Source organism: Copadichromis virginalis, linkage group LG7, assembly GCF_057382275.1.
Source record: "Copadichromis virginalis isolate Kocher_CV1m ecotype Utaka linkage group LG7, C_Virginalis_male_GT1.1, whole genome shotgun sequence".
In the NCBI taxonomy this organism is placed as follows: Eukaryota; Metazoa; Chordata; class Actinopteri; order Cichliformes; family Cichlidae; genus Copadichromis; species Copadichromis virginalis.
The window spans coordinates 12,249,526-12,277,512 of NC_140624.1; the positions used below are offsets into that span (position 1 = coordinate 12,249,526).

At 39.7% G+C, this 27,987-nt stretch overlaps 1 protein-coding gene across 2 annotated transcripts; it reads right to left on the reverse strand.

Moving 5' to 3' along the window:
- Positions 1–7: 7 nt before the first annotated feature.
- On the reverse strand, positions 8–27,987 carry chd2 (chromodomain helicase DNA binding protein 2). 2 transcript variants are annotated; one of them, XM_085461762.1, is made up of 42 exons: positions 27,748–27,987; positions 26,255–26,321; positions 26,045–26,105; positions 23,910–23,968; positions 20,836–22,704; positions 17,075–17,309; positions 16,273–16,359; positions 14,995–15,056; positions 14,440–14,556; positions 13,906–14,079; positions 13,168–13,307; positions 12,851–13,076; positions 12,659–12,759; positions 12,388–12,429; positions 12,120–12,298; positions 10,910–11,034; positions 10,605–10,821; positions 10,431–10,520; positions 10,160–10,350; positions 9,867–10,055; positions 9,586–9,748; positions 9,289–9,441; positions 8,567–8,638; positions 8,076–8,225; positions 7,830–7,978; positions 7,648–7,744; positions 7,468–7,560; positions 7,179–7,352; positions 5,887–6,056; positions 5,730–5,771; positions 5,471–5,610; positions 5,239–5,377; positions 4,983–5,133; positions 4,588–4,710; positions 4,364–4,486; positions 4,087–4,227; positions 3,849–3,965; positions 3,567–3,745; positions 3,352–3,451; positions 3,083–3,272; positions 2,731–2,977; positions 8–1,865 (listed from the first exon to the last, which is right to left on the reverse strand). In XM_085461762.1, the coding sequence occupies exons 5-42, from the start codon at positions 20,895–20,897 to the stop codon at positions 1,580–1,582; spliced, it is 5,436 nt and encodes a 1,811-aa protein (XP_085317888.1). In that variant the 5' UTR covers positions 20,898–22,704; positions 23,910–23,968; positions 26,045–26,105; positions 26,255–26,321; positions 27,748–27,987; the 3' UTR covers positions 8–1,579. The 2 variants fall into 2 exon arrangements, with proteins under 2 accessions (XP_085317888.1, XP_085317889.1); XM_085461763.1 differs by lacking the exon at positions 14,440–14,556 and having other exon boundaries at positions 27,748–27,986.

Genomic DNA, 27,987 nt, shown 5'->3' on the forward strand with positions numbered 1-27,987 from the left:
ATGAAAGTCATTGTGTAACAAAGTTTATTACATATGTCCAAACATATGTACAACACATTTCTCACTAAGAGTGGTTTTTTTGTCACAAATATAAATTATTTAGACTTTCTTAAAGAACATATGATACAGGAACTGTAGCTTGCTTGATGTGGAAGAAAACATGGGCTGGCTGCTCACTGTAACAAATCGGTTAAGTACCCCTGGACAGAAGACGCTTGATTTTCCTTTATATTCTTGTTTAAATATTTCTCAAATCATTAACTCTTTTGGAAAAAGCACACAAATTACCAGAGTGGGTCCCTTCACCAGTTTGCAAAGAATTACAATTTTGTACTTAAAAATGTGCCTGCGTGAGCCCTCCGTATTGTTCGTGAGCTGATATACAGTTTGATAATACAGACGTAAATAAGGCACAAACGGAGAAGCAAAGAAAAAGGTAGGGAAAAAAAAAAGAAAAATGGGGGTGGACAGGGTCAGATTTGGCACAGGAAAAGTGACTAAAGACAATAAACACAAAGAAATTTCAACAGCAACTTCCTAATTATAATTCAAGAACAAAAATATTGCCAAACGATTAAGTACAGAGAGGAGAAAAAAGAAGAAGAAGCTTATGTCGCTTAATTCCCCCCCACCCCAGAAATAACTGAGTATTTAACCATCGTAATACTGATAATCAGGGATCGATTGAAGTCGTAGTGTTATAAACTTTCGTACAAGTTGTTGCAATAAATACTGCTTCCAAAGCTTTCGATTCATCGGACCTACTAACAGTAAAGTGGTTAAAGTCAACAGAGCAGGAGGATTTCAATGATTTATACTACTACACAATGATTTTTTTTTTCCTTTTTAAACACGTGAGAAGTGTGACTTTGTTAAAAACCATCGCTGCGCTTGTAGAAGAAACAACTTGGCTTGTTTCGTCATTTAAGTGTCAACAGATCTCATTTTAACCTGCATGTTGAAACCCCCATGGTTCTGTTCGGCTACATGTTCGACACAAAACATTTTGAAGGTGCAGGTGAGAACACGGTACACATTCTATCGTACGGAAACCTTCTTATGACATCATTTGCACTTAAAGCTAAACGCAAAAATAAAAGTTCATGTCATGGTTCCTTTGGGAATTATCCCATACATTTACCATTCAAAAAGGCCAAAACACCTTCAGGCACTTTTAGGATGGAGATCATGGAGATTTAGTTCTTGTATCCTAAATTTTCTTTATATAATAATAGTCCATGGGACTAAGCATCCATGAGCGCGCCACTCAGTCTTTCCGTGATTAACTGATGAGTTCGTTTAAATAAAGTTGCATGTTTTAGGTTCTTTGTTTTTCCATCTTTACGACAGAAAACAAAGTTCTTCCTTCACGGCACAAATTCAGAGCCACAGTCACTGTCGGGGGCGGGGAAGAGCAAAAAATAGTTTGGTTTTGCTGGTAAAGAGGGTACGTGTTGATTCCCTTTTCAACTGTGAGCTTATGTTTTGGCCAGTCCAGACTTGTCCATCAGCAGCAGCATGTGGCTTTGACCCTGGACTAAACGCTTAAATGAGTTTTTTCAGCCTGCTCTGGGCAGACTTAAGTTTTCCTGTTGTTCCAGTTCGGATCTGCCATGGCATTCAGCTCTCCGGGCCTCTCCAGTGGAGAGCGGGAGTCCTGTGGCGACTTCTGAGCCTGCGGGGAACGAGGGTCTAGAAGTGGAGGAGGTTTTTCAGGGTGGAATGGCCTGTTGTAATGATCTGGCCCTGAAGGACCTGCAGGCCTGTGGTCCGGCATCCTCCTGAAATCCTGAAGAGGACCGTCTCTTCCCTGGTGGTAGTTAGGGCGGAAATCATCAGGACGTCTTCTTTTGGGGTCTGGATGCCTGAAATATAGTTGAAAGGTCGTTAAATTAAAGAAACAATGGTTCTCCTTACAGTGTAGTATTGTAGGGTCTTTACCTTAAAATATTAAGCACCTTGAGGCAACTGTGTTGTGATTTAGTATAGTATTAATCGAATTTATTTATCACTAAAAATAAATTCGTTCCAGTAATAATAATGGAGCTAACATCTCTGTAACTTAGGTGAGAAAAGAGCTTATTACGCACAGTGAACACGCCTGCATTAAACAGAGAGCTCTCTCTAAAATGTTACCCCATTATCTCCTAATGAGCCTAAATAAGTCACCTGATACTAGACATCCCTTCACAGATGTTGGTGTTACCATCGAGCCTGACGCTTTTCCCATTTCCTCCTGTTGTTTGTTAATTATTCTGGTTTTTCCTGAATAGAGGAATATTTGGTGCCACCTCATTTTTGTATTCAAAACCTGAAGTAATAATAATAATAATAATAATGGATTGGATTTATATAGCGCTTTTCAAGGCACCCAAAGCGCTTTACAATGCCACTATTCATTCACTCTCACATTCACACACTGGTGGAGGCAAGCTACAGTTGTAGCCACAGCTGCCCTGGGGCAGACTGACAGAAGCGAGGCTGCCATATCGCGCCATCGGCCCCTCTGGCCAACACCAGTAGGCAAGTAGGGTAAAGTGTCTTGCCCGAGGACACAACGACCAGGACAGAGAGCCCAGGGATCAAACCGGCGACCTTCCGGTTACAGATGCGATTCCCAACCCCCTGAGCCACGGTCGCCCTTTCAACAAAGTGAAAACATTTTTACTTGAGTATAGTTTCTGGCTAATCTACTAGCCTCTGAAGGTCACCATATTCACGTAAACTCACCTGTCATAGTAGGGTCGGTGACCCCTGTGGTCCCGGTCGTTGCTGTACTGCTCGTATGGTCTTTTTCGAGGAGAGGAGTTGTTGCGGTAACCGCCCGAGCTGCGGTAGGGGTCTCCGTGCGGCCGTCGATCACCGTAGTGGTCCTTATAGCGATGAGGGTCATAGGGATGATGCCGATCTCCCTGCCACGATGAGTTGCTGTTACCTGGGTAGCTGTATTTACGGTCCCTTTGCCAGTCTCCTCGATCTGTAAAAAAAAAAAGAAAAAAGAAAAAAAAAAACGCAAGCAAGCTGACATTAACTGACCGATGTCTGATTTTTCTCCCTTTGAATAATCATCAAACACACGTACCATCGTTGCTAAAGTGCCGCTTGTTAGCGTTGTACGGTTCTCTGTGGTGTCCGTGGGGTCCTGGCTGAGTGGAGTGCGATGCAGATCTGGAGGACGGCTGAGTCCCCGTGGAGTCTCGACTGGAACCAGACGGCTCTGGCCTGAATGACTTTACTCTCCCTGAAACGTCCTCCTTCTTCTTCTGCTCCTTCTGCAAATGTCACAGGATAATTTCAGCGCTGCTTAGCCACAGTATAACAGGTCAGGTTTAACCCCAAACAGCTGCTCACCTCTTCCTCATGCGATCGCTTCTTCTGTGCCATTTTGTAAAGCTTGTGTAGCTTCCTTGCACCAAACTCTGTAAACTTGGACACGAAAATCCAGAGATTTCTGTCCAACCCCCCCCCAAAAAATAACATAAATAAATAAATAAACGATCAGCAGAATTCAAGAGACAATCGTCATGTTCAGTTACACACAGAAAATTCCCATTTTAATTTCTCACCTTCGCCATATTTTGACGTGTTCGGGATCACTGTAAGCTTTAAGGCACTCTGTGATGCGGTCTCCAATCTTCAGTAGGCATGTGCGTGTGTGCTGGAGCTGCTCCTGGTCGCTTAGACCCTCATCTGGTTTGTCGAGTTGCTTTAGGGCCTTTTTCACAGGCCTCATGCGTTCCTTACACTACAAACACACAGACAATGATTAATGCAATGCTTTGTTCTCGGGCATTCAAAAAATAAATGCAGAAATGTGATTTGTTCACAAGAGCTAAGAAGAAACTCACAATACTGAAAGTCTCCTGGTCAAGTTCATCGTCCTCCTTTTCTTCAATGGGAATTGGTTCAGATCCAGCTGTAATATGAACTGGACCTTGAGTCTTCTTCCCTTTGGCTCCTTTAGCCTGAAAGAGCAGACATCAAAACGTTCTTCAGCTGCACGTTAAAGCACAAATCCTGTCCGATTTAGCCTGTGTAAATGTGAGGAAGGCACTTAAATTCAGGTTATCAGCGTCTCTGAAATACCTTTTCTTTTCTGGGCTTGGCACCCTTCTTTTCTTTGTCCCCATCCTTTTCCTTTTTGGGAGTTCCCTGTTTTTCTTTGTTCTCTTTGTTGTCCTTTTTCTTCTGTCTCTTCTTCACAGTGGACTTTTCTGTTCCATCCTCCTGATTAAAAACATATAACAGCAGGTCATTAGTCATTATTTATTTACTTTTACTACCATTACATGTACTGCAGGCAGGCCTGCGTCCACACGCAGCCTCTAACATCCATAAAGAAGTAGAATTCAGTCTGACCGACCTTGACCTCGCCCTCTTCTGACGGGTTGTCTGACAGGCGAGGGGAAGAGATGTCGTTTCCCTGCTCGTCTTTAAGAATCTTGTTCTCCTTCTTCACCCGGGGCTTCCTCTTCTTCACTTTGACCTTGAAGGAAAAGACAACGAGTGAGGCTGAGGTACCGAAAGTCCCTTTGTGTACATGCAAATCCAATTTAATGAGATACTCAGTGATTAATAGTAGCACACCTCCTCCCCGGTTTTAGCCTGATCTGTGCTGTCTTGTTCTTTTTTAAGCAGCTTGAGAAGATACTCTGCCCTCGCCTGCAGCTGCTTGGCCTGAGGCTTCTTGCTTGGATCATCTGGAAGAATCTGTACAGACAGATTTTATTGTTAGACTCTTTAATTAATCTGTCAATTTTATATATTCATAAGGAGTGCAGTGAATATGAAGACAGAAATAAAACTGGAAAGAACTTAAAACAGCTTTTTCGAAAGCTTTTACAATAGCTCCATCAAGCCATTTTTCTTTAAATGCTTATAATAAAACTATTTTACATCGTGTGCTTGTGTAATTTTTGCTGTCTTCTACACTGAAGCTCTACTTTTCAGCTTAGCAGTAAAAGTAAGCATGTAACGCTTGCCTTATCGGCGAGTTTAAGGTCAGAATCAGTCTTGATCAGATCCCAGTTGCCAAAGCCGTGCTCGTAGATGCCGAGCAAGAGCTGAATGTCATCCTGCAGATCCCAGTCTACATCAAAGTGAGCCACTTTCACCCTGCACGTCAGCTTAAACCTGGCAGAAGCAAAGTGTTGGTAGTTTTAATCCACAACAGAACATCAAATCTTCAACATGATACAAGACACTGTGTTCCTTCTTATTTCTACAGTGATATCTTACTTATTTCTCTCAGCTGGGTTGGAGGGCACAACTTTGTGCAGCGGCTCGAACTCTTCCTCGTGCTGAATGATGGACTTTGCATTGACTTGCACTCCTGAGATCTTGATATTAATTCCTCGTCGCTTCCCAGGACCTTTAGCTGGAATAATAATAATAATAATGATGCTGCTTCCTCATTTTTGCCACTCAAAAACCGGTTTCTTTATTAGCTAAATGACTAAAAGCGACATACCTTCGACTGGGTTCTCTTTAAGGTGCTCCTCGTGCTCCTGCACTGCAGTCACGCAGCTAGAATGAATCAGTTCACCGAGCCTCTTCAGGTCTGCGATGGATTTGTCCACCAGTTCAGAGTCTCGGGCAATGGCTTCCAACCTGGACACACAAAAATAAATAAATAAATAAATAAATATGCAGAATTTAAACATAAATAAATAAATTTAAAAAAAAAATTCTGCTCACTGCTACCTTAACATCTGTGACAATAGGCTTACCTTTCAAGTGGACATCCAAACTTCTTGTATGCCTTGATGAACCTGATGATGAGATTATGAATACGTTTTTATTGTGCTGACGAAAAGATGCTTTCAAAGAAAACCGAATGTCACTTTAAGAACAATAAGAAAAAACAACACACGGGACAAGTTTTACCTGCGAATCTCCGCGTCAGTGAAACCCTCCACGTTGTTTTTGCGAGCTCTTGGCCTTCCTCGCTTCTTTGGCTTCTTGTCATCATCGCTGTCATCGGTCTCACTTTCAGAGCCTGATGAACGGTGCTTCAGTTTGGAGCCCACATCACTGTCACTGTCATTGGCCTGAGCCTGAAAGCCAAAAGAGCCACATATTGAGCAGCTGCCTTTTTTCCCCCCCAGTTTTCTGTAACTCTTATGTGTAATAGTGACATAATCCATAATATATACTCAGTCACGAGGCTATGGGTTCATACAATTAAGGGTGATGCAGGAAAAATAATGGAAATGCAAAACATAATGCAAAGAAAATGTCGACATAAAGCCAACGCAAAGTCTAAAACCAGACAATCGAAAACTGTCATCATTATTACTCTTTCAGCTGCTCCCTTTAAGGATCACCACAGGAGATCACCTGCCTCCATCTCACCCTATCCCTAACATCTTCTTCTGTCACACCAACCCCCTTCATGTTCTCCTTCACTACATCCTTGAATCTTTTCTGAGGTCTTCCTGTGTTACTCCTGCTTGGCAGCTCCAGCTTCCTCTCATGTACTCGTTCCTAATCCTGTCCTGGACAATGAACTCTTTGCCTCTCCAGCTTTTTGTCAGTGCCACCATCTCTAAACCACACTTTATAGCCTTGCTGGTTTCCTTCTATCACTCATCTCCACCCTGCCTGGAATCTTCAACTTCAACAATTTTCTTCAACTCACTCGAGCACTGTCTGCTGCTTTGGATGGCTGACCCCAGGTATTTAAACTCATCCACCTTCAATACCCCATGCCCCTTGCATTTTCACACCTGTCTCTCTTATAGTCACTCAAATGAACATTACATCAATTCCAGCTTTTCTTTTCGATCAATGCTACACTGCATCAGCTGGGAGGTACTCAGTGGGAAAAGCACTATGCAAAGCCTGAAAGCTTAACCTCCACCTCACATCAACACCCAGGAGAGGGGCATCTTGCTTCAATAAACTCCAGCTGAACTTTTAATAAGACCAAACTGATTAACTTTGTATGTTCACTATTCATAGGCCCTCATGGAGGCTGGATGAGTAATGAGAGGGCTCTTCCATTTGGCCATGCAGTGTGGGAGATTCAATTGTCTTGTGGAAGTTAACAATTTCATAGTCTTGCAAGCTTTCAAGGCTTAAGCTTGTTAGGTAGATGCTGTCATTCATCTCTTTCTTGTATATGTATGCAATATGAAACAGAGACCAGTGCTGCTTTCACAAATAACCTTTCCTACCCGCTTATTAGAGCTTCTGCTTCGAGGCAGCATGAAGATGTCCTCCATCTCCCGCTGCTTCGCCTCCTCTTCAATTTTGCGACGTTGCTCCTCGGGAATTATGTCATCCCATTCTGGAATGGGCTTCTCCTCAAACTCTGGAGTGCTCTCTTCCATACTGGAGAAATTGGCCACCTGCATTGACACATCGATGCGAGAGAAAGAAAAGAGACAATTTTGATCAGTATTTTATAAAAAAATTAATTAAATTGGGTTGGTCTTTGAGGATGCCGTAACAGCTTGCAGATACCTTAAACTGCGACAGAAGTTCATCTGTAGCACTTGAGCCTTGATCACTTTCTCTGGTTTCGGCCAACCTCAAAATCTCATCAATGTCCATTTCCTATAGAAACAAAGATCGTCTGTTTTAACTCCCAAATATGTGAAAACTATTTTAAGCACACACGAGCTTATTCACCCATTTTGATACCTGTGGTTCAGACTCCTCGCCTTCAGCCTCTTTGAAAAGATCTTCTGCACCAAACTTGAGAATAGCGGTCAGTTCTTCTTTATTGAACGGGTTTGAACTGTTAAAACAAATTAAAAGTGTTAATCACACAAAGAACGTCCACATCCCCTAAAACCTTCACTGCTAAACTCTCAAAGTCTTACTTTGTGTTTCCTGAGTTGCTGTCCAGAACAGTTCGACCAGTCGTGTCCATTCTCTGAATGACAAGATGGTCCAAAACCATCTTCTTCTTCGCCCTCTCGATAATGTCCTCCTCCACTGTTCCCTTCGTGACAAGTCTGTATATATTCACCTACGAGGGAAGAGCGCAGATACATTTTTATACAACAATCTCACTAGTTACAAAGCACACCTACGATTACAGACGTGAACCTGAGCGTTAAGATTACCTGTTTCTTTTGACCAATCCTGTGAGCCCTCGCCTGCGCCTGCAGGTCGTTCTGAGGGTTCCAGTCAGAGTCAAAGATGACGACGGTGTCTGCCGAGGCCAAGTTAATACCTAAACCTCCAGCTCTGGTGGATAAAAGGAAGCAGAAGTCCTACAAAACAAAGAAAAACAACAGAAACGATTATGTGAGCAACTGGAAACTAACTAATGGCGCTATTTGGGCCTTACTGTATAATTTATAAACTATACCCTTCACCAAATTTGCCATATTCTGTGTGTGCAATAAAGAGCAGCCCAGGAAACGTGAGGACATGCAGGAAATGGTCCAGCTGGCCAGGACTCTTAAGGGCATTAGAGCCCACGTGCCTTATGCCCCAAACATTTGGTCATCGATTTGGTCAGCAGTTGAGCCAATAATAAAGAAATTGCTGTAAGTGTATTCTACGTTGTTAAAAGATTAGAATAAAAACTGAAACTCTTTTATTTACATACCTCTGAGCCTTCTGCGTTAAAGTGGTCAAGTGCTTGTTTTCGGATTTCTCCCTTTATGGAGCCGTCGAGCCGCTGAAGAGGAGACAAGCAAAGAGAAATTTACCCTTTGAAGATTTTCCCGCCAACCACTGCATTACTCGTCCTTACATGCCACGCATTGCACTGATCTATATGTTTAAACTGACCACAGCAGCCTAAGACTAAGACTGTAAGCAAAAACAACCCGAGTCGAGTGACTTGCAGGAGTCCGTCTGGTCTTCGGTAGAAAATAACTTGTTGATATAAATAAACACATGAACTCTAAGGCCGGGAGAAGTATGCGTGCAACAACACTGACATCTGATGCCGAGTCTAATCTGCCCAGTGCAGCCATCCCCAAAGGCGCTTTCGCTGTAAACACCAATAAAAGCAACAGTCAAAGCCTGAGGCCTCTATTCACTGATGTTCCCACTGATGGTGGCGTTGTTATCATGAACAGGAGGCAAGGCGACAGCACCAAATGTATGGTGAAGGTTATGAAAATACTTATTTATATTCCGTCAGGTCCTCCTGATCTCTAACAACTTATCAAACAAGAAATTGCACATCACAGGAGGTGCATCACTGCCCTCCTAACCCTGGAGAAATCACAAAACTGAACACCACAGCCTGAATAACCACACCAATCAATCCTTAGTGAAATCTAACATTAGCCTTCTATTTTTTTTTTTTTCAAATCTTACCTGAAACGGATATCGTTTCTTAGACAGGTATTCAGCCAGAATGTCCAACATCCTGACCATCTGGGAGAAGATTAGGACCCTGTTGCCTCTTTCTCTGAGCCTGGTCAGCAGCTTGTCCAACAGTACCAGCTTCCCACTGCCCCTCACCAGAGCCTAGAAGGCACAAAAGTCAAAGCAAAATATCAGTGAGCGGGAAGAGCCGTGTTTTCTTCCTGTGTTAAACTGCAGCTAGTCTCTTTTAGCAGAGCTATCCTGGGGTGACGCTCGGAGCTAAATCGGGTTCACACTGAGATATACCTGCAGGTGTTCCTGTTGCGTTTCAGCGTCTCCATCCTCGGGCTGTTTTATGAGGAAACTATGGTTGCAGCACTTTTTAAGCTCCATTACGATGTTCAGGAAGCCGCTGGAGCTGCCTCTGGTGCCTTTGGCAAGAGCTTTGTAATTCCTTGTTAAAATCCACCTGGAAATATTCAGGAACAAATCAAGTTAATGAAGAAGAGAAATGCAGCCGCTACAAATGGCATTTATAAGAAAGACAGAAGCAATAAATGTTACAGAAGGAAGAAATAGAGTCATACTTGTAAAATTGTTTCTGCTGTGCGGACATTTCAACACGGAGGATTTGCTCCACCTTGGCCGGGAGAGATTTTTCCACATCTTTTTTGACACGCCGGAGCAGGAAAGGCTCAAGGACTTTGTGAAGACTCTGATAGCCGTTTTCCCTTCCCTTCCCATGCTCATCCTCAAAATCCTCCCAGGAGTCAAACCTACGATGCACAGCAGATATAGGAAATGCCACTCGTGTCACACAGGATGCCATTTACCCCGCTTTTGTTCAGTAGAATGCTCACAAGTGTGAATCGGGACGTACTTGTCAGGCATGAGGAAGTGTAAGAGTGACCAGAGCTCTTTGAGCGAGTTCTGTAGCGGCGTGCCGGTAATGAGGAGCCTGTGATTAGACCTGAACTCCATTAATGTTTTGTAGAGCAGGGAGTCATCATTCTTCAGCCTGTGAGCTTCATCAACGCCCAGGAACGCCCAGTTGATGTTTCCGAGCACCCCCTAGAGTCAAATTTTAAGATGCCGTCAGTTATCTCAAAGTATAAACATTCATTTAAAAAAAGAAAAAAGAAGAAGCCTACCTTGTCTTTAAGTAGAATCTCATAAGTGGTTAGTAGTGCATTGAAACGGATTCTTTTGGTTTGATGGTTCACCCACTCATAATCACGGATCTGCACAACACAGAAGCACCAGTTCAAAGTATGCAACTATTTGTCGAGCCAGCAGGAGGACAGAAGTATTCGAATTCGACCTACTATTTTCCTGCTCATGACGTCGCCAAGGTAGACCACCACATTCATGTCAGGGGCCCAGGTGTCGAACTCCCGCTGCCAGGAAGTGAGCGTGGACAGAGGCACCACCAGTAAAAAGGGCCCATAGAGCTGATGCTGGTGAAACAGGTAAGACAGGAAGGAGATTGTCTGGATGGTTTTTCCCAGCCCCATCTCATCAGCGAGGATAACGCTATTGCACCTACGGAGGGGGACAAAAAGATAGTTATGCAGGCTTTGTAAAATCCTATTTGGAGGGGAAGGGGGCGGCCTTGGTTATATTTATTTACCTGCACCAGGAGTGAGCGAGCCAGTTTAACCCATCCAGCTGATAATCTCTCAGTTCAAGGTTGGAGTCCCCAATATATGACGGCTGCTTCTTCAGAGCAACAAATCTTGGTCTTTGCTTTAATACCTGAAATGATAGAAACACACTCCTTCATTTATGAGGAGCAAAACATGCTCACGTAAAACTAAAAAGAGACAAAACAAAGAGACAGACCTGTAGTTACTGGGCTTTTACAAACAATTACTCATAGCACTCAGTAGGATCCACGTTCTACTGTGCACACTTGGTATGCAGCTATTGATTATTTTAGTAATCGAGTAATCTATTGATTATTCCATTGATTAATTGGATGGGAAATACTTTTCTCATTGGTTTCCATTTCAGAAATTGCAATGTTTTAATGCAAACATCTGTCAAAAAATAAATAAATAAAACAAATTAATCCTTTTTCAATTGTATTGAGATGCAATATTAAATTGCATTTTTTAAAGAAAACATTCTTTTCTACATTTTTTATGCAAAAATATATAAATAATCTAAAGTACAATCAAAAGGTCAAAGTCAATAAAATCAGATGTGTATAAAAAAGTAGCCCAAGTACATTTCTATTGGCTTACAAAAAAAGCTTTTATTTTTATATTTTCAAATATTAACACAGTTTAATTAATACAATATTTTATATTATTTAACTTTTAGTCTGAAAATATTATGAAAGCCTTATAATTAATCAGATGTAGTACACCCCATTCCCCCTTTAGACTCACCCCTGTTTGCTGCAGGTATCGAATCCATGTAAAATAGGACGGCTGCCGTTAACTTACAGTTAACTTATACAGCTTTCTGTATAAGTTAAACGTGTATCAGACTATGTTGACAGATCATCTGCATGTTTTAATAAAACTTCTAGAGGCCTAGTGCAGACTTTTGTTGTGTAAAACAAACAGGAGTGGATTGAACAACAACAAGGTTCGCTTTCCTTCACATCAGAGTTTGTTGATCAGGTGCTTGAGGAAGGATTCCTGCTAGCTGCTTCCCAAAAGGTTTTAATTGTGGTTACAGGAACAGCTGTTTTGGAGTCACAAATGTGGCTTGAAAATCTATTGGTCGCTTGTCACATGAGTGTGAGTATCCTATGCTTTCCTTGAACTGTTTCGCCCTAATGCATGGGGTCGGATTAAACTGTGCTTTGATAGGACTCCTTGCAGCCTTACCTTGCAGTCTTTAGAGGGAACTGTTTTGCTGGAGTTTCGGTTCATGAAGCTGTCTATGCAGTGCTGAAACTTCTTTCTAACCAAAGCTCCATCTTCCCAGCTGCACTCGGAATAGGGCAGACCCATCCACTTGCACAGGAACTCTGGTTCATTGGAGGATGGAGTCTTATGACTATGAGCTGTTCATTGAATGAGAAAAATGTTAGAAAGGTGATTGTTAAAACTGTTCTTGTTGCAGAGATGGTGGGGAAGAAGTTTAGCAACTTACAGGGGAAGTCAGAGGATCCCGGTGTCTTTCCTGTTTTTGTTGCTGTTAATAACAAAAATAATTTTAATGGTAAATGAATTAGTTCTTATTCTTATATTTATACATCCACCCATGCACAAACACTTTCATACAAGCACCACCAAGACTGGAGCAGCCAGGGATTAAACCCCTAACTACCTCCTGAGCCACAGTCGCCGCAAAAATATAGTTTGCCCACAACTTACATCGAAACGGTGTTTTCTGCAAAAGCGAGAACATAATGATTTCTTACCGATGATACGCTCCACAAACTGAAACTGCTTGTTCAAGTCAGAGGTGAGCTCTTGCTGGCAGTTGTGAAATTCAATGTCCTCAGGGGACGCCTTCCTCAACCTACAAACACGGACAAAATTGATGGTGAATTTCAGGGGTGGTGCACACTTGAAAAGAAATTCTGTGTAAATGCGAGGGTCGGGATTTTCACCATGAGTTCAGTTCATCATTTTTCTTCTTAAAGTTCTCCAGTTTCTTCATCCCCTTGACTTTCTGCTGTGTCAGAGAGTCCATGCTCTCCCACGTGTTGTGGATGTAGGACCAGCCCTTCCACTTAATCAGGTAATGAGACTCCCCTTCATCCTTCTCGGGGTCAAAGCCTTCGCACGGGTCCCCATTTTCCTCCACGGCATACACAGTAGTGCAAGCCCCAGTGGCTACAAGAGACAACGCTGACCTTTAGACTCCACAGAAAGCATTTGAGTGAATATAGGTTTAAAAATAATGAGACGAGTGAAAAAGTATCACCTCCTTTTTTGCCAGTCCTGGCATCCATTACTTTCTCGATGGTTTCGCTGTCGTCGTCCTGCTGCTCCTCACACGCGTCACCTGTCATTTCGATCAGGTCATCAGAGTCCGTTTCAAAGTCATGTTGGTCCTCTTTATAACTAGAGCACAACAGAAAGATGTGATGAAGATTAGGTGGTGCATGCGAGGTAAAAATGTTACTGGACTTCAACCCGTTTTAACACCAGCACTTATCTTTACATTTTTGCACGCTGTAGTGCCAGTTTTGGAGCATTTAAACTTGCTATACATCAATAAAAATAAAATGCATATATATAGCTGCGGTAGGACTTACAGGAAAGAGGGAAAAAAATCCCAGGAAATAATATCACTTCCTTCATAGCTCATACAGCAAGACTGACGACACATATTCCATTCTTGGAAGTGCTATGAACAGCTGACAAAGCACCTGCGTCTGGATTATAATTTTATTTTGTTGTGTGCACTTTTTGTTGATTTCTACAAACCCATTAATGAAAGGCAAAGGCATTCTGGGATATGTTGAATTCCTGATATGTAAGTGTAACTCATCTGGCTTTATATGCAAAATAAAAATACATTTCTCCATCTCATTTGGCTAAAATTTTACTGCCATTGAAATGAGTGCGGACACTCATAAAGGGTTAATAACACTGGTCATAGTGAAAACTCTAAATTACTTTTAAGAAAATATCCTTAACTTTAGGTTCAGCAATTCACCTTTTGACTTTTGTGGCACCCCTTCGTCGCGTCTGCCTCTTTGGAGTGTCTTCCTCATCGTCGTCGTCGTCGTCGTCATTGTCGTCGTCCTCTTCTGCCGACGACTCCTGTTTCCGGGACTTCTTCGCCTTCTGAGAGAGCTGCTTTTTGGCTGTTGACGATTTGCCCTGAGGCCTGTAAAACAGAGTTAAACACAAAAACAAAAGAAAGAAAGACAAAATCCACTTAGACACGCTAAACCAAAATTCCTGGCTCGTTCATGTCACACTTTTTTTTGGTTTCTGATTGTTTCATAGGTGATTCTAAAAGCTTGAAGCAGCCAATAGCATTTCACACAGAGCACAGCTGTAGCAAATTTGAGCAAAAACAAATGAGATGTTCGGACATGTCACAGTTTCATCAGGCTGGAGTGTTAAAACGTTTTTACTCAAACCAAAGAAAAGTCAAACCAATCAGCTCGCTCACACAATATGAAATGATTTAGAGATGCCCAGTGGGTAGCTGTCTGATGGCCAGGCTTCACTTCACTCTTACCTTCTAGCAGGAAGTCGTCTGGATCTAACTTTTTTCTCTTCCTGCTCACTGTCTGTACTGTCGGAAGCATCCTCCTCCTCCTCTTCATCATTTGAGTCATCATCTTTCCAGATATTTCTTATAACAAAGAAATGCCACAAGTTCACCCTCCACGCCCATGACTTTGCCATTTTACCGATTTTAATTGAAAAAATAATGGCCGTAGGGTGTTCATCACAGCCCAATTTTTTAAAACCAGGGTTAAGCCACTAATTGGATTTTAATGTCGAACAGCACCTGGCTGGCTGGCTAAAGCTAACTGAGCCCATTCTGAGACAAACAGATACCCATTTTAAAATAAGCTTTAAATGATAAGGTTCACAATATGAACACAGGCTGGCAGCAGAATGACACAAACTGACATGAACTCTAAAAACATGGGTTGAGTTCAGTGCACGTGTCATGAAAATTCAAAAATATTGAAAACAATATTGTGCTGTACTGACAAATTATAAATAAATGAAATAATGGTGAGATTATAGTCCTCAATAAGGTATTGACAGTCTCTATACTTACTCCTTTTTCTTAGCCCGGGAGGTTTTCCTTTTGGGGCTTTCGCTCTCAGACTCACTGCTGCCCTGCAAGAACAGCCAGCAGAAAAACATTTCAATAACAAGAAGCACCCGACAGCGCAAACCCTCCACCAAGGCAGCTTATTCTCTCCCTCCCTTAACAATACTTTCTTTGAAGAAATAAAGCATTCTGGGGTCAACTTGAAAGAAAAGCAGATGTGAAATGTAAACGTGAAATCACAGGTCAAATGAAAATTTGAAATGTGATATTTAGAATCCTCATTTATCAGAATCACTTCATAAACGTTGCCAATACAAACAAAGGCAGCAGAATTTTAAGCGTCGTTTTAAAGATAAGACATTTTATGCAAGTTTCACCTTATTTGACCTTAAAGAAGAGGTCAAAGGTCCACAGCAACATGACATTTACAATCCCCATAAAACATATCCTATATGCCTATATGACATAATCATTTTGATTGGAATGAGAGAAAATTGGGAACGGACGGTTTCAGAAAGACGAGTTTTACAGGGATATTCAGGTGTGTCACGCTAACACAAGGCATTCACACACTGCTGTGCTAGTGCTACCCATCAGCCTACTAGCTGATAGGTGTGTGGTATGAATTTTTCTTCGTTCTTGAGTTATGAAATTCACAAGATTTTCAACTTTGTCCTCAAGTTCAAGGTCACTAAAATTCAAACTCGTCCAAGATTTTTAGCAGGTCGTCCTGTTGTATTTTGAATTTTAAAATCCAACATTGTCTTGTTCTCGAGTTGTCGCATTCACAAACTTGGGTGTCCGCCTGCCCAGCTGGGCAACAATACCCAAAAGACCCAACTCAACCATGGATCTTATCAAGCATTCTTCAGATTACCGTAAGTTTTCAATCATTCTGGGCTAGAGAGGTAATTCAAATGCTGCCTGAAAGATGAGCCAAAATGACCACATAACTTCATTAGGCCTGCATGCAACTTGGGTAATAAAGGGTTAAATTGACCTTAAAGATCTTGGTGGCTGTAAGGCAAATCTGTATGTACCGCTAACATGACGCCACTTTTGTACCTCTATAAAATTTTATCAGAATTCATTGCAATCTTTAAAGCTACAGGCAAACACGCACGCAAATGCTACCAAAAATAACCACCTTGGCAGAGAGAATAAGTGTCAAACAGACCAACACTACAAAACATCCACTAGATGGCGTGCATGGCTTGTTTATAGCAGCTGATGTCAATGCAGATAACTGCAAACCAGTACTGCTCATTCACATCTGCTTACCCCAGCTCCAATGTTTAATCGAGCTGGCTCCTGCCTGCTCCGATTGGACCGCCGGACACCGTACACATCTGGATGTTCTTCCCACATCTTCGAAAGAAAACAATCAGATGCTATAAAAAAAAGCCACGGGGTTTTCTGTATTTCTTTTTGTAAATGTAACATGTCGTCTTTTCTACTCTGCTGTTGTAAGCTTGCACTACAGGGCTGAAAGTAACGATGAGTGTGTCGATTTTTGCCTCAGCTCATTTCGTCATTGCTGCAAACCATCCACAAGCCACTGTGACACGTCAAAATGCATAGTTCTGTCAGACGAACGACGAGTGTACACATATATTCAGTTTACGATTAGCTGAGAAAAGAAAAGCAGCAAATCTTCGCTCACGAGTTAAACATTAACTGGAATTTTTCAGAACATCAATTGTTCTGTTGACTCTTTATTGTTACTGTAACCTTTTATGGCCTTTATCAAGGATTTATATCATTAAAGAATAGCCTTTATCCAGCTCCACCTAAAATTCAAATAATCTTTATGGCTGAGTGTCTGCATCACGTCTGTGGGAGAGTAATGTGAGAACATTGCATAATCACGATGACCTAGGACACAGCAAGAGCCTGACACAGATAGAAGGACAGTCTGGATAAAGAAAAGCTTTTACTGCAAAGAGCTAAAGCCCAAGTTTGCTGCATGTCACACCTTCATGATCAGATTACCACGCTCATGAATTAAGTCATTTCCATCACCACTGCGAGAGGGCAGGAAGTACAATCTGGTTGAACACAGAACGTCTCCGATGGCCTTTACCTTCTTCACATCAGCCAGGCGCTCCTTCTTTCTAACTGGCTTGTCTTTGACCTCTGCTGCGGTTTGCTGTGACTTGGACTCTGCAGATTCGCTCTCTGACTCTGAGTGACTCTCTGACTCTGAGGAGCTGTTTGACTCGGAGTTGTGCGATCTCCTCCTTTCACTGCCATGTTCGCTCTCTGACTGACTTCCCGACTCCGACGCAGAGCGGTTGGATTCCTCTGAAGCCGAAATGCTACAGGAAAAAGAATATGTTCATTTGACTTTGCCGTCAATGATGGGCTATTGCTCAAAGAGCTATGTGCAGCATCATGGCAGTAACAGGAGTTGTCGGTGGCAGCAATAAAAAGAATAAATATTTATGTAAATAAAAAAGAAAGTCTTAAATTTCAGAGCACACCCCCACATGAAGGGCACAGCGAAACTGCAAAAGCTGGATGGCATCAGTAATTCGTGACTTGGCCGAGAGGAAGCAGAAGCCTCATTACATCATGCTCCATGTTCCTTACTCAGCTAACCATCTTATAATAACCTCTTTCTCTCCAAGGCTCATAAATCCTCTTACAGGCATTTTAAACAGGCCTGCAGTGAACAGACCTGGTTTCACAACTAAAATACATTAAAACTGGGTCAAACACATTTAGCAGGATCAGTCTTTTCCACTCTGCCATCCTCTAAATGCTTGTGGCATAATGCAAAGCTATGAATTACCACAAGAAATATATAATTAGAAAATGCAATAAATAGGTGAATTTCATCCGTAGAAAAGATTAAAAACAACCAAAGAATTTACAGAAGCACCACAGCCATCTGTAAGAATGGTCACTGTTCAGTGTTTATTGATCACTCACTCCTAATCTTTTAACTCAATCCCTTAAAACCACATGAATGGTCACAAGGAAGGTCAATATAGTTGGGAAACTAACAAAAATACTACCACTACTAGTTAATCTGGTAAGAATATGTTATCATGATATTGCTGATGAGGCTTTGATACTTTGGAAGTCTACAAGACTTAAAGTCAACTGCTTCCAGAAAGTTGTCAGTTTTTATTGTAATGCACTTACTTGTTTTTTCCTGTGGCATGGGTCCTTCATACAATAAAAGAGAAACTAAAACTGAAACAAATCAAAGCTAAACTGAAACAAGCAAAATTACTGTGGAAAGTCATTTAAATGGTTTACAAAAAATCCTAAACTATAAGCTCTGACCACAAGTGCACATTTCTTCAGTTTAAAACGTTTTAAGGGAAGCTTGGGCTGTGAGCAGTTTAATAAAGCTACGTTCTTCTATGTTGTATGAAAGTTTTATAGAGGCCTGAAGACGTATAAGGATTCAATGAAATAAAAATAAAAAAGAAGAGACATTTCGTTAGCCAAAAGGAGATAAAACTAATGCATAAAGCAATAAGAATTTTAAACATCTCATCAGATTAATATTTTTTCTGACGCTTTCAACTTTGATGCAAATGAACTAGCCTTGTGCGTAAACATATAGGTTTTGGCCGGAAGTTTCAGTAAACAGGGGTTATCAGTGGATAGATTTCTGTGTGCAGTTATCTTTTTGGACACAAGGCGTCACCAGAGCCCAGCATGGCTGGGCATAAATCTCAAGCAATCACTGCCTTTTACAATGGATCACATTTTAAACCATGAAAACGGCATCGTGTCCCATAAATGTTTTCATTAAAAACATTTGGTGTCATTACGTCTAATGAGCATCATTACTTTTATTTTGAAAATGGAGAAAGTGCTTATAATAACCATCTCGTGCCCTTTTTTAGACGATGGGAATTATGCTAAAGGCAAAAATAAATTAAAATGGTTGAAAGTACGCTATTACAGCATACACATGTTGCGCTCCTTCAAAGACCAAACTCGGAAGTAGATGGCTTCTTCCGCTTTAAGTGAGGTCAGGAGTGGGCGGGTCATAGAGACGTCCTCGAATTATTACTGGCTGGCGTGTTGCTAGGTGGCCACCTAGCCTATCACAGCCCTCCAAGCAGTCTCCCTAGCATCTGAGGTCTTCCTGTTCCTCCTCTGTGTAGTTCTGAGCTGAGTTTTAATACTGGTAAGTGAGCAAGCTGGGTACACAAAGCAAGGGCCATTTTGTGACTCAGGAGAGTATGTAAATACTACTTTCATGTCATTTAATTACACAAACCGGATAGATTTCCCTCATGTTGTTATTTTGGTTGCTTTGTTTGAATGCTCATAGTGCTCAGCTCTCTGTCTAACAAAGTCAGGCTGTCAACCCTGCAGAGGACACGTTTCAGTCACACTAGAGGAAAATACTAAAATGGCTGCCACAGGATCACACACAGAGACTACAAGTGTGATGTAACCTAACTGCAGTGTACAGCCAGTGTAATGCTGTGAGGGTGCTTGCAAACTGATGTGTCTTTTTTTTTTTAAACAGTCTATTGAGGTCAGGTCGCAGTATTTGCTTTGACAACATGGCAGTTATTCTTATACTGTTAGAAAACAGCATTTATGCACTGAGAACAAACAGATCCTGAAGAAAAAGAGCAGCTAGTCACCCCAGCATTATCCTCAAACCATGCAAGATTATTTGATGACATCTTTATTGATCAACAGATGTTTCCACTGATTTTGATACGAAGATTTGGTGTACCTGAGGACCACAGGGCCTTGCAGACATCAACAAAACACAATAATAAAAGTGGACAATAGGGCAAGAAAATGCCACTGTGTTAAAGTATTCAGACTCCAGGCCAGAGGCCTTTACAATCAACCTAGCAGGAAATACAAATAAAAGCTAGATTTAAGTAAAAATTACCACTGTTTAGCTTCAAACATTCAAAATATACATGTTCAAAAAATACATTTACATCCATATACCCAAAATAAAATGAGCCCCATAATCATTTAAATGTAGTGGACATGAGGATAAGAGAAAAAAGTTTCAAATTGAAAATGCTCTTGCAGGAAAGTAAAAATAACACCTTAAAAACATGTTAAAATTCTGTAACATAATGTAAGGATGTGAACACTGACATAACCTCTTTTTTTACTTTTAGCAGCTGTAAACAAAACAAAACACAAAAAACAACACAAAAACTGTTTACAACCACTGAGCTTTAATGGCTTTTTAATAAACAGAAATAATCCAGTATTAAAAGGTAGATGTGGTAAAACTTTAAAATATTTGGCCAAAAATGTAAATACAGAATAAAATAAAAATAAGTAGAGACTGACATAAAGTGAGAGTTGTGGGCACTTGCAAGGTCCAGAAACTGTCTGGTAAAGTATGTTACATATAAAATAGTTGTAACACTGTATATATTAGTGTCCAATGACAAATCAGTGCACCATTTCAGAAATAAATCAAAACCCCAAAATCAACAACGTTAGTTAAAAAAAAAAAAAAATGGTGCAATGCAGTACTAACTCCAAGACAAGGTCATATAACATTATAGCGAACGGACATTAAGACATCTGTGACAAGTTTTTTTGCAGAATAATACAGGAGGAAAGGCTTTCCCAGTGGTCTAACACATGCATCTTGTGGGCAAAGATCCATAACACAGGCCTGAAACCTCAGTATTGAGTGTAAGAAATGGTAAGGGGGGAAAAAAAAAAAATCAGGGTGTGGCTATTAAACAATAGCAAGGTCATTCAAGACACTAGTGCACGTCTTCAAAACCACGTCGCATATCTAACACAGGTGATCAACCATGCTTGACAACGTAAACAATCAAAGCAGAAACGAAAAAAAGGTAAAAAGTATAAGGCTCATACCTTGATGCATTGCTTTGAGTCGATCCTTCATCCTCTTGTTTTTTACTTTTACTCTTCATCATTGTTGTATCCTGAAAATCTGAATGGATGTTGCTTTTGTCCTGGTATTTACTGCCAAAAAGTTAAGAGGAAGCATGAACTATCATACAAGTCCCACAAGATTGCTTTTGCTCAGGTGGCAGCTAAAGCCTCGGCGGTGCGACACGAGCAGGGAAAAAAAAGCAACAAATCGAAGAAAGTAAGGATCATTATTTACATCGCTGGGTTAAATAGACCTCACAAAAACGACAGGTGCTCTCACAATAAGTTAATGCCTTTGAATGTCTTTCAATATAGTTCACAGATCGAGCCGCATGCCGTTAATTCTAACTGCGTCATCAGACGAAGCGGTAGGAAAATAATATTTAAACATGAAGAAAAACAGTAAATTAAGCTTGACACAGTGTAAACATGTCAATTCAACGTGGAGAAAGGTGCTAGTCCATAAATGAACTATTAGAATCTCGTTCGCCCTATAACACTTTAAATATGCCTCCGACTCGAATAAAAATAAAGATGTAAAGATAATTACTTAATAAATTACAAAAACAGCCTTGTTTCTATAAAGCTCGTAGGCCCCTTGCATTCTTCATCTACTGAGAGAGCGACAGAGGAGAGGCAGCAGCACACTAAAAATGGAGGCGCGCCATGGCTGCCAGAGACCAGTATGGAAAACAACGACGAGCACTTCGCCGGAGCAGACGGCTCCTACGGCTCGAAAAAACAGCACTAAAACGGCACAAATCGCGTAGATTTTCGTTAAAAACACGAGCGCACGATCGTTGCCCTCAAAATTTCATCAAAAATCGAGCAGTCTCGGACGAAAAACAGGCAAAAGAAACGATCTAACGAAAGCCCATGGCACCCTTCCCAAGGCTCAGCCGCCATCTAGAGCTCCTTCCCTGCTCTGAAAGCTTCGCCTTTGATTGACGTTATTTCCATTTACCCCACACTCAGGTGATGTTTAAGTCCCTCCCCTTTTATTATGTTTTTAAAATTCGTTTATATGAACTTACATACATTTTCTGCCCCAGGACACAAGCCTCAAAGTGAAACCTTTCTTGCCCTTTGATAAAAGGTAACAATACTGAGAGGCTGTAAAAGTATATATTTTGCACCAATTACATCACTTCCTGCGCAGGCAGGAAGAAGGACGACCAGTAGCCATTTTAGAGAGCCTTTGGAAACCATTTGGGCTCTGACCAGAAAGCTTTCAAGTGAAGTGTATTTTCAGGTGTTTTAGGGTTAGTTAAGCTTCACCAGTGGGGCTAATTAAATGGAAAAAGGGGAATTTTAATCACTCCTTTCTCTTTTATCTTATAAATCAACTTGATAAATTCCAACTCGAGTCTGAAGCTCAATTTCTATGGCCATACCTTGATAATTATTGACACAAAGCCAATGAAAAGTAATGTGATATTTTGTATGTATTCACAAATACAAAAACGAACTTCCGACTTTAGGTACTTCAACGTTGTCAAATTTTTTCTGCAAATGTGCCCTTGATATTTCTCTGCTAATGAAACAAAGCCAGGAAAAAATATACGAGGTCACATACTTTATTTAAAACAACATTTGAATATCAAATGTACAAAAGGCTGACTTTCCAAAATCAAATGTTAACTTTTCAACGAGTCCACTACATAGCCAGCAAAGGTGTTCCAGAGTCCATGTTGTAGGTAAAAAATAAAAAAAAATAAAAATCCAAATGTCAAAGTCCAATCAGAAAAAGGTTTCATCTTGTCAAAATTTGGCTAACCGCCAAATAACTTGCCATCTTCACGTTAAACAACGTAGTCTCCACTTCAGCAATATCCAGTTGAATGGGGTCTTGATAGGATAAAAAAAAGAAGGAAGAATTGTAAGCCCACAGTGCAATGTCCAGCAGTTAAAACCAGGTATCCTAAACTAGATTACAATTATGCCAGTCAAGCAACATACGTAGCTAGCTTTCAGCTGCGCTAGCGATCACTGTGCAGGTGTATTTTGTTTTTTGAGAGTTAAGTGTTCCTATGAACACGGAATTGATTAAAAAGGATACAAATAGTAAGTGAACTGTAATAAAATGGCATAGCGATGTACTGAATGCGAATTTAAATTCGATAGGGTTCGCAACTGAACTTTGTAACTCTTGATACGTTTACAATGAAACCCAAGACAATGTTGTGTTGGTCCCAAGCTTTAATGGCTGTGGTACTTTTTTGTAGTGCTTTAAAAAAAAAAATTGTGTGGGTTTTAAAGTAATTAGCACAATGAAATATGGGCTGAATAGGTCTTCCAGCAATTTGCGAAAAGCATTTCCTCAACTGACCACCAGGAGTAAAATGAGTCTAGAGTTGCACCTAAAGTCACATCAATCAGTTACGAATGCAATCTATTCACGCAACAGCTTTGATGTTCACACAAATTAGGAGTAAAACAGCACAACACAGGTCTGTAAGCAAATATTACTATATGAAAAATATGATCCACTTCATCAATTACCAGACTAACCAATTACATGAGCAACAGATGAACAACACATTAGCATCCAATAACTGTTAAAGCAACAGTTCAAACTATGGTCATTTTCAGTTGTCCACTATTCAGCAACAAGTAACTGTGGTTTGGTATTGGTCTTGTTCTATCAGGTTTTCAGCACAATGAAAATCTATAAGATTTGGCAAAATTAAGTATATAGGTAAATATGGCTTTTTTATTAAATGCCTACAGGAGGCAATACAGGCAACATCCCCAAAAATTGCGTGTAGCCGCATGAAATTGTTGTGTGTATCCTACAATGAAATTTATCGTCCCAAACTTCCCCTTTGTTAATTCATTTTCACAGCTGTTTTTTGCTAGCCTCTTAGAACTAAAAGTGAACGTCAGTCATAAAACATGGACAAACTCTACTTAAAGCAAACCTAGTTGAACTGGATCTAAATGTAAATATTCTGTTGAAACTTAAATTTGCCAATCAAAAAGCACATGACAAACGCAATCAGGTCAAAAAAAAAAAAAAAAAAAAAAAAAAAAAAAAAAAAAAAGGAACTTACAGAGCTGTCTTCTTTTTCTTCACAAATTGAAATCTTCTCCGCAGTGTCTTCTGTCTCCACTATAGAAAAGATGAGGAACAATGAATGACACCCATTTAAAATATTCACAGAAAGATTTCCAGCTTTACAGGCTTTAATGAGCTTTAAGTGCTTGGACCTTTTAATCTATAAATGCTAATTCTAACTGTCAAAGATGGCTTCCAAACACTCATTTTCGTTGTTTCCAGTTGAGAATGATTTGAATGTGAGGAACGCATTTCTGAGAAAACAAAACCAACTTTTATAGCAATAATGACTTGAAAGATAATGTTATTTAACATAAAGGTTGAGGAGAAATGGTCATATTTAAACTCATACTGACTTCAACCTTTGTTGTTAATGTAAAATCAGTATTTTGTGCTTTAAAAGATCATATATATATATATATATATATATATATATATATATATATATATATATATATATTTATGATACACACACACACACACAAGCACATATTATATGGTAGATGTACTGGACTGAATGACAATTAGAGCTGGCAGGATCTTCTTAGTCGTTTTGCAGACTTATAATTTATCTAATGCAGATAAAAAAAAATACTTGGCAATTTATAAGTCACTGTCGAGACACTCAGGTGTTGGTGTATGGTACATTTATGTGCTGTGTAACTCAAGTAGCTTCGCAAGTTAAAACTATTGCAGTTCTTTCTTTTCAAATTTATTCTATCAAATGAAATACTTTGTATTGCTCACTGGAGAGTGTTTCCTTTATGTTCTGTGTGTGGGTGTATCTAACCTGTGGATTTATTTTAGGATTTTTACAGTTACTTCTTACGATTAGAAGACGAGATTAATAAATGAATGCTTTTTTTTTTTTTTTTTTTTAAATCACACCTGAAAAGGACACCGAAAGACTTGAATTTCTGTGCGGAGAACAAATTGTGGTTGCCACTTTAATTGGTTTGGCAACATTTATGGGAAATAATCTGTTTTTTCCATTTTGAGAAAATTCTTAGTTACTTATACTTGTTACCCATCTGTGCAAGAAATTTTCTAAAATTCAAAATGGTCACATTCTTGGCTCCAAGTACTTCTACGAGACCCGTTCATTCCAATAATCCAGGGACTATAACCATTTTTATGTTATAGTTAGTGACTTTCAAGTTGAATTTTGCTTCCCAATTTATCAAACATTTTAAAATGTAAGATGTAATTGAATGTGGAGCATTTGCAAAATTTGTCAACTGCTTCCAGACACTAAAGTTCAGAGGAAAAGAAAAGGTTCAGTGACACTTTAGGTATAAATGATTAACAATTCTGCCCCAGAGGAGTTGAATTGCAGTTTTTAACACTTTAAGTTTTAGTACACCTGCAAATGAGATGCAACAAAAGTTCTTAAGTGGTAAAGCATTAAAAGCAGAAACGTTAATGATGATGTGCTAAAGTTTCCACAGCCTGTCGTTTACACATCTGTTACAAAAACATTGTCTCAAGTATAATTTACGATCACACACGAAACGCATTTCTTGCCCATGTACTACAATTGGTGTCATCGTTTAAAATCTGACACAAGAGTTATGAAAAGAACAATCCTTAAGATTAGTCACAGGTTAGCTAGTCAATTGTAAAATTATCATCAACGTGTTGCAAATAGAGATGTTCTCTTAAAACAACACAATAGCAGTTTAATATTAAGCAATTTAAATATTAATGTGCTGTAAGCTATAAAAATGTGCGAAGTGATCTTACGTGTCTGCAGTACACTTTATTCTAAGTGGCGGGAAAATTATTTCGAAATAACCGCGTAACGTTGCCATCCATAGTAAGTGAGCCCACTTCTATACATTTGGAATTTATGTGTTACATCATACACTAGGGGGCAGAACTGTGTTTGTTCAGAAGCGTAGACGTAGCGGTACTTCCTAATAATGATTCTGATGTACAAGCAAAAAACATAAATGTGGACTTTACAACGTTGCTTTTTTTTAAATCAAATTAGTAAGGTTATTGTTTTTTAATTGTTATTGTGATTTATTTTTTTTTAAATAATTCAGCACTTTTTTTAAGAGTTCAAAGCTCAAACTGCTTATAAGAATTCTTCTAAAGACACTCAAACTGCCTTAAAATGATACTTACAGTGTCTACTTGCAGTACGGATCACTCAAATTCTTCCATTCACGTTGGCTAAATGTCAACCCTTTGAAATAACAAAAAACAAAAAAAAACTTTTTTCAGAAAGGAACTGTGACAACAGCACGCCCTACTGGCTGCAGGTATGCAACAGTAAAGACTAACGAATGGTAAGACTACGCAAAATACCCTGGTTGGTACAAATATAAAACATACCATTTAGATAAGGCAAAGCAATCTCCGCTCTTCTTTGACGTCATTTGGGAAACATCACACCGAATCCCTGCAAAAAACAAAACATTATTTTGATTATTCTAGTAGTCGCAATTAAAAAAAATCAGAACTTACATAGGCATACAAGCCAGTCATAAGCAAGCCATCTGTTTTAATACCTTTTTAAAGCAATATTTTAGGATTATCCAAGACCTCATTAACATATTACCATATTACAAAAACCCTAAATAAGTATTTACATATTTAGTTGTTACTTAGTAAAACTGTTTTATCTTTGCGTGCTTTGTTGACTCAAAACACGACTAAATTTGTCTTAAACAGTAACATCCACTAGAGAATACCTTAAGGAGGACATTTTGTTATGTGTAGGGTGGTACTAATCCGTTGGATTTAACGATATAGTCAAAGTTAGATGTATTATGCCATAAAAGACTAAATATCATCTGCTTTTATTATGTGTTGCATTTCCCTTTATATGTTTAGAAATCAACAACCTCATCCATGAGACTGAAATATTAACATGATTTTATGTCTTTATTTAATTTTATTACAGAATTTAGAATTTCCTTAAATTCACATACTTTTGGTGAAGCTTTCTAGCATAACTTTTTCTTTACATGATTTACAGATGTAAAGTGACTTGAAGAAGAAAATTTATGAGAATATTTAAATGACTTCTCCCTTCAGTACCTCAAAGGGTTAAAAGCCAACACCCTATTTTGTATTTCTAAGTATATCTTGGCTTTTATAATGTACAGAACCTACATTTTCACAATCAAGTTATGTACTGTTTATGTATGGTGTCTAAAATAAAAGGATTTTAGTTAATAGTCATATTTTGGACATTTTAGCAACTTATCACAATTTATGTAAAGTATTTTTAATTAATAAGCAATGAGTATATAATACTTTGTTACATCTTGCTACAAACTATATCTGAGCGGTCTGTGTTAATAAAATGTAAGAAATCATCGATTTTTAAATATTTTTTTCATCTAAAACTCGATGAAAAACCTCAAAAACCGAATACTGTGAAAATAAGCAAAAATGTACTTGAGGTTGTTGCGTTAATATCAATCAGCTCCCGATACAACATTTTTAAAACGAAACTTTTGCTTATTTTTGCTGGTTTTGTCGAACAAATTCAGACAAGGGCATTTGCCCTTTCAAGGACAAAGCAAATTTTAAATGCGTAGGTTGAAATAACTCCAAACAGGTCGCGAACAAATACACTTTCAAAAATCTAAACTAAGCTAACTCAAAACTGCCCTTACAAACATACAAAATCCACAAACTAAAAAACAAATGCATGCAATTTAAACTCTGCAGACCCTTTTCTTTTTTTCTTCGCTAACAGCACACCATAGCCATTTTTACCAACACTGCGCCTATCTGTCGTTCTTTCCACCATATTGCTTTACACGCCTGGCTCGTATTTTTCAGCTATTAATGTATGATTACTCTTAAGTTCTTACCAATTTCACGGGCCGTGTCTATCCCCCGTCATCTGCCTCGGTCAGTGCCGCATTTTTGCGCGATTTTCGCCGTTTTGGTGGGTCTTTCAGCCGCATCGCTGAGCCCTTCCTCCACTCCGTCGTCGACGCTTTGCTCCTCTGCTGCGTGTGTCCTCCTCTCTGCCTCTGCCTGAGCTGATATCCTTCAGCGGCTCTGCCCACTTTTGCTCTCAACGTAAGCCAAGCTCCACTTCCTCTACA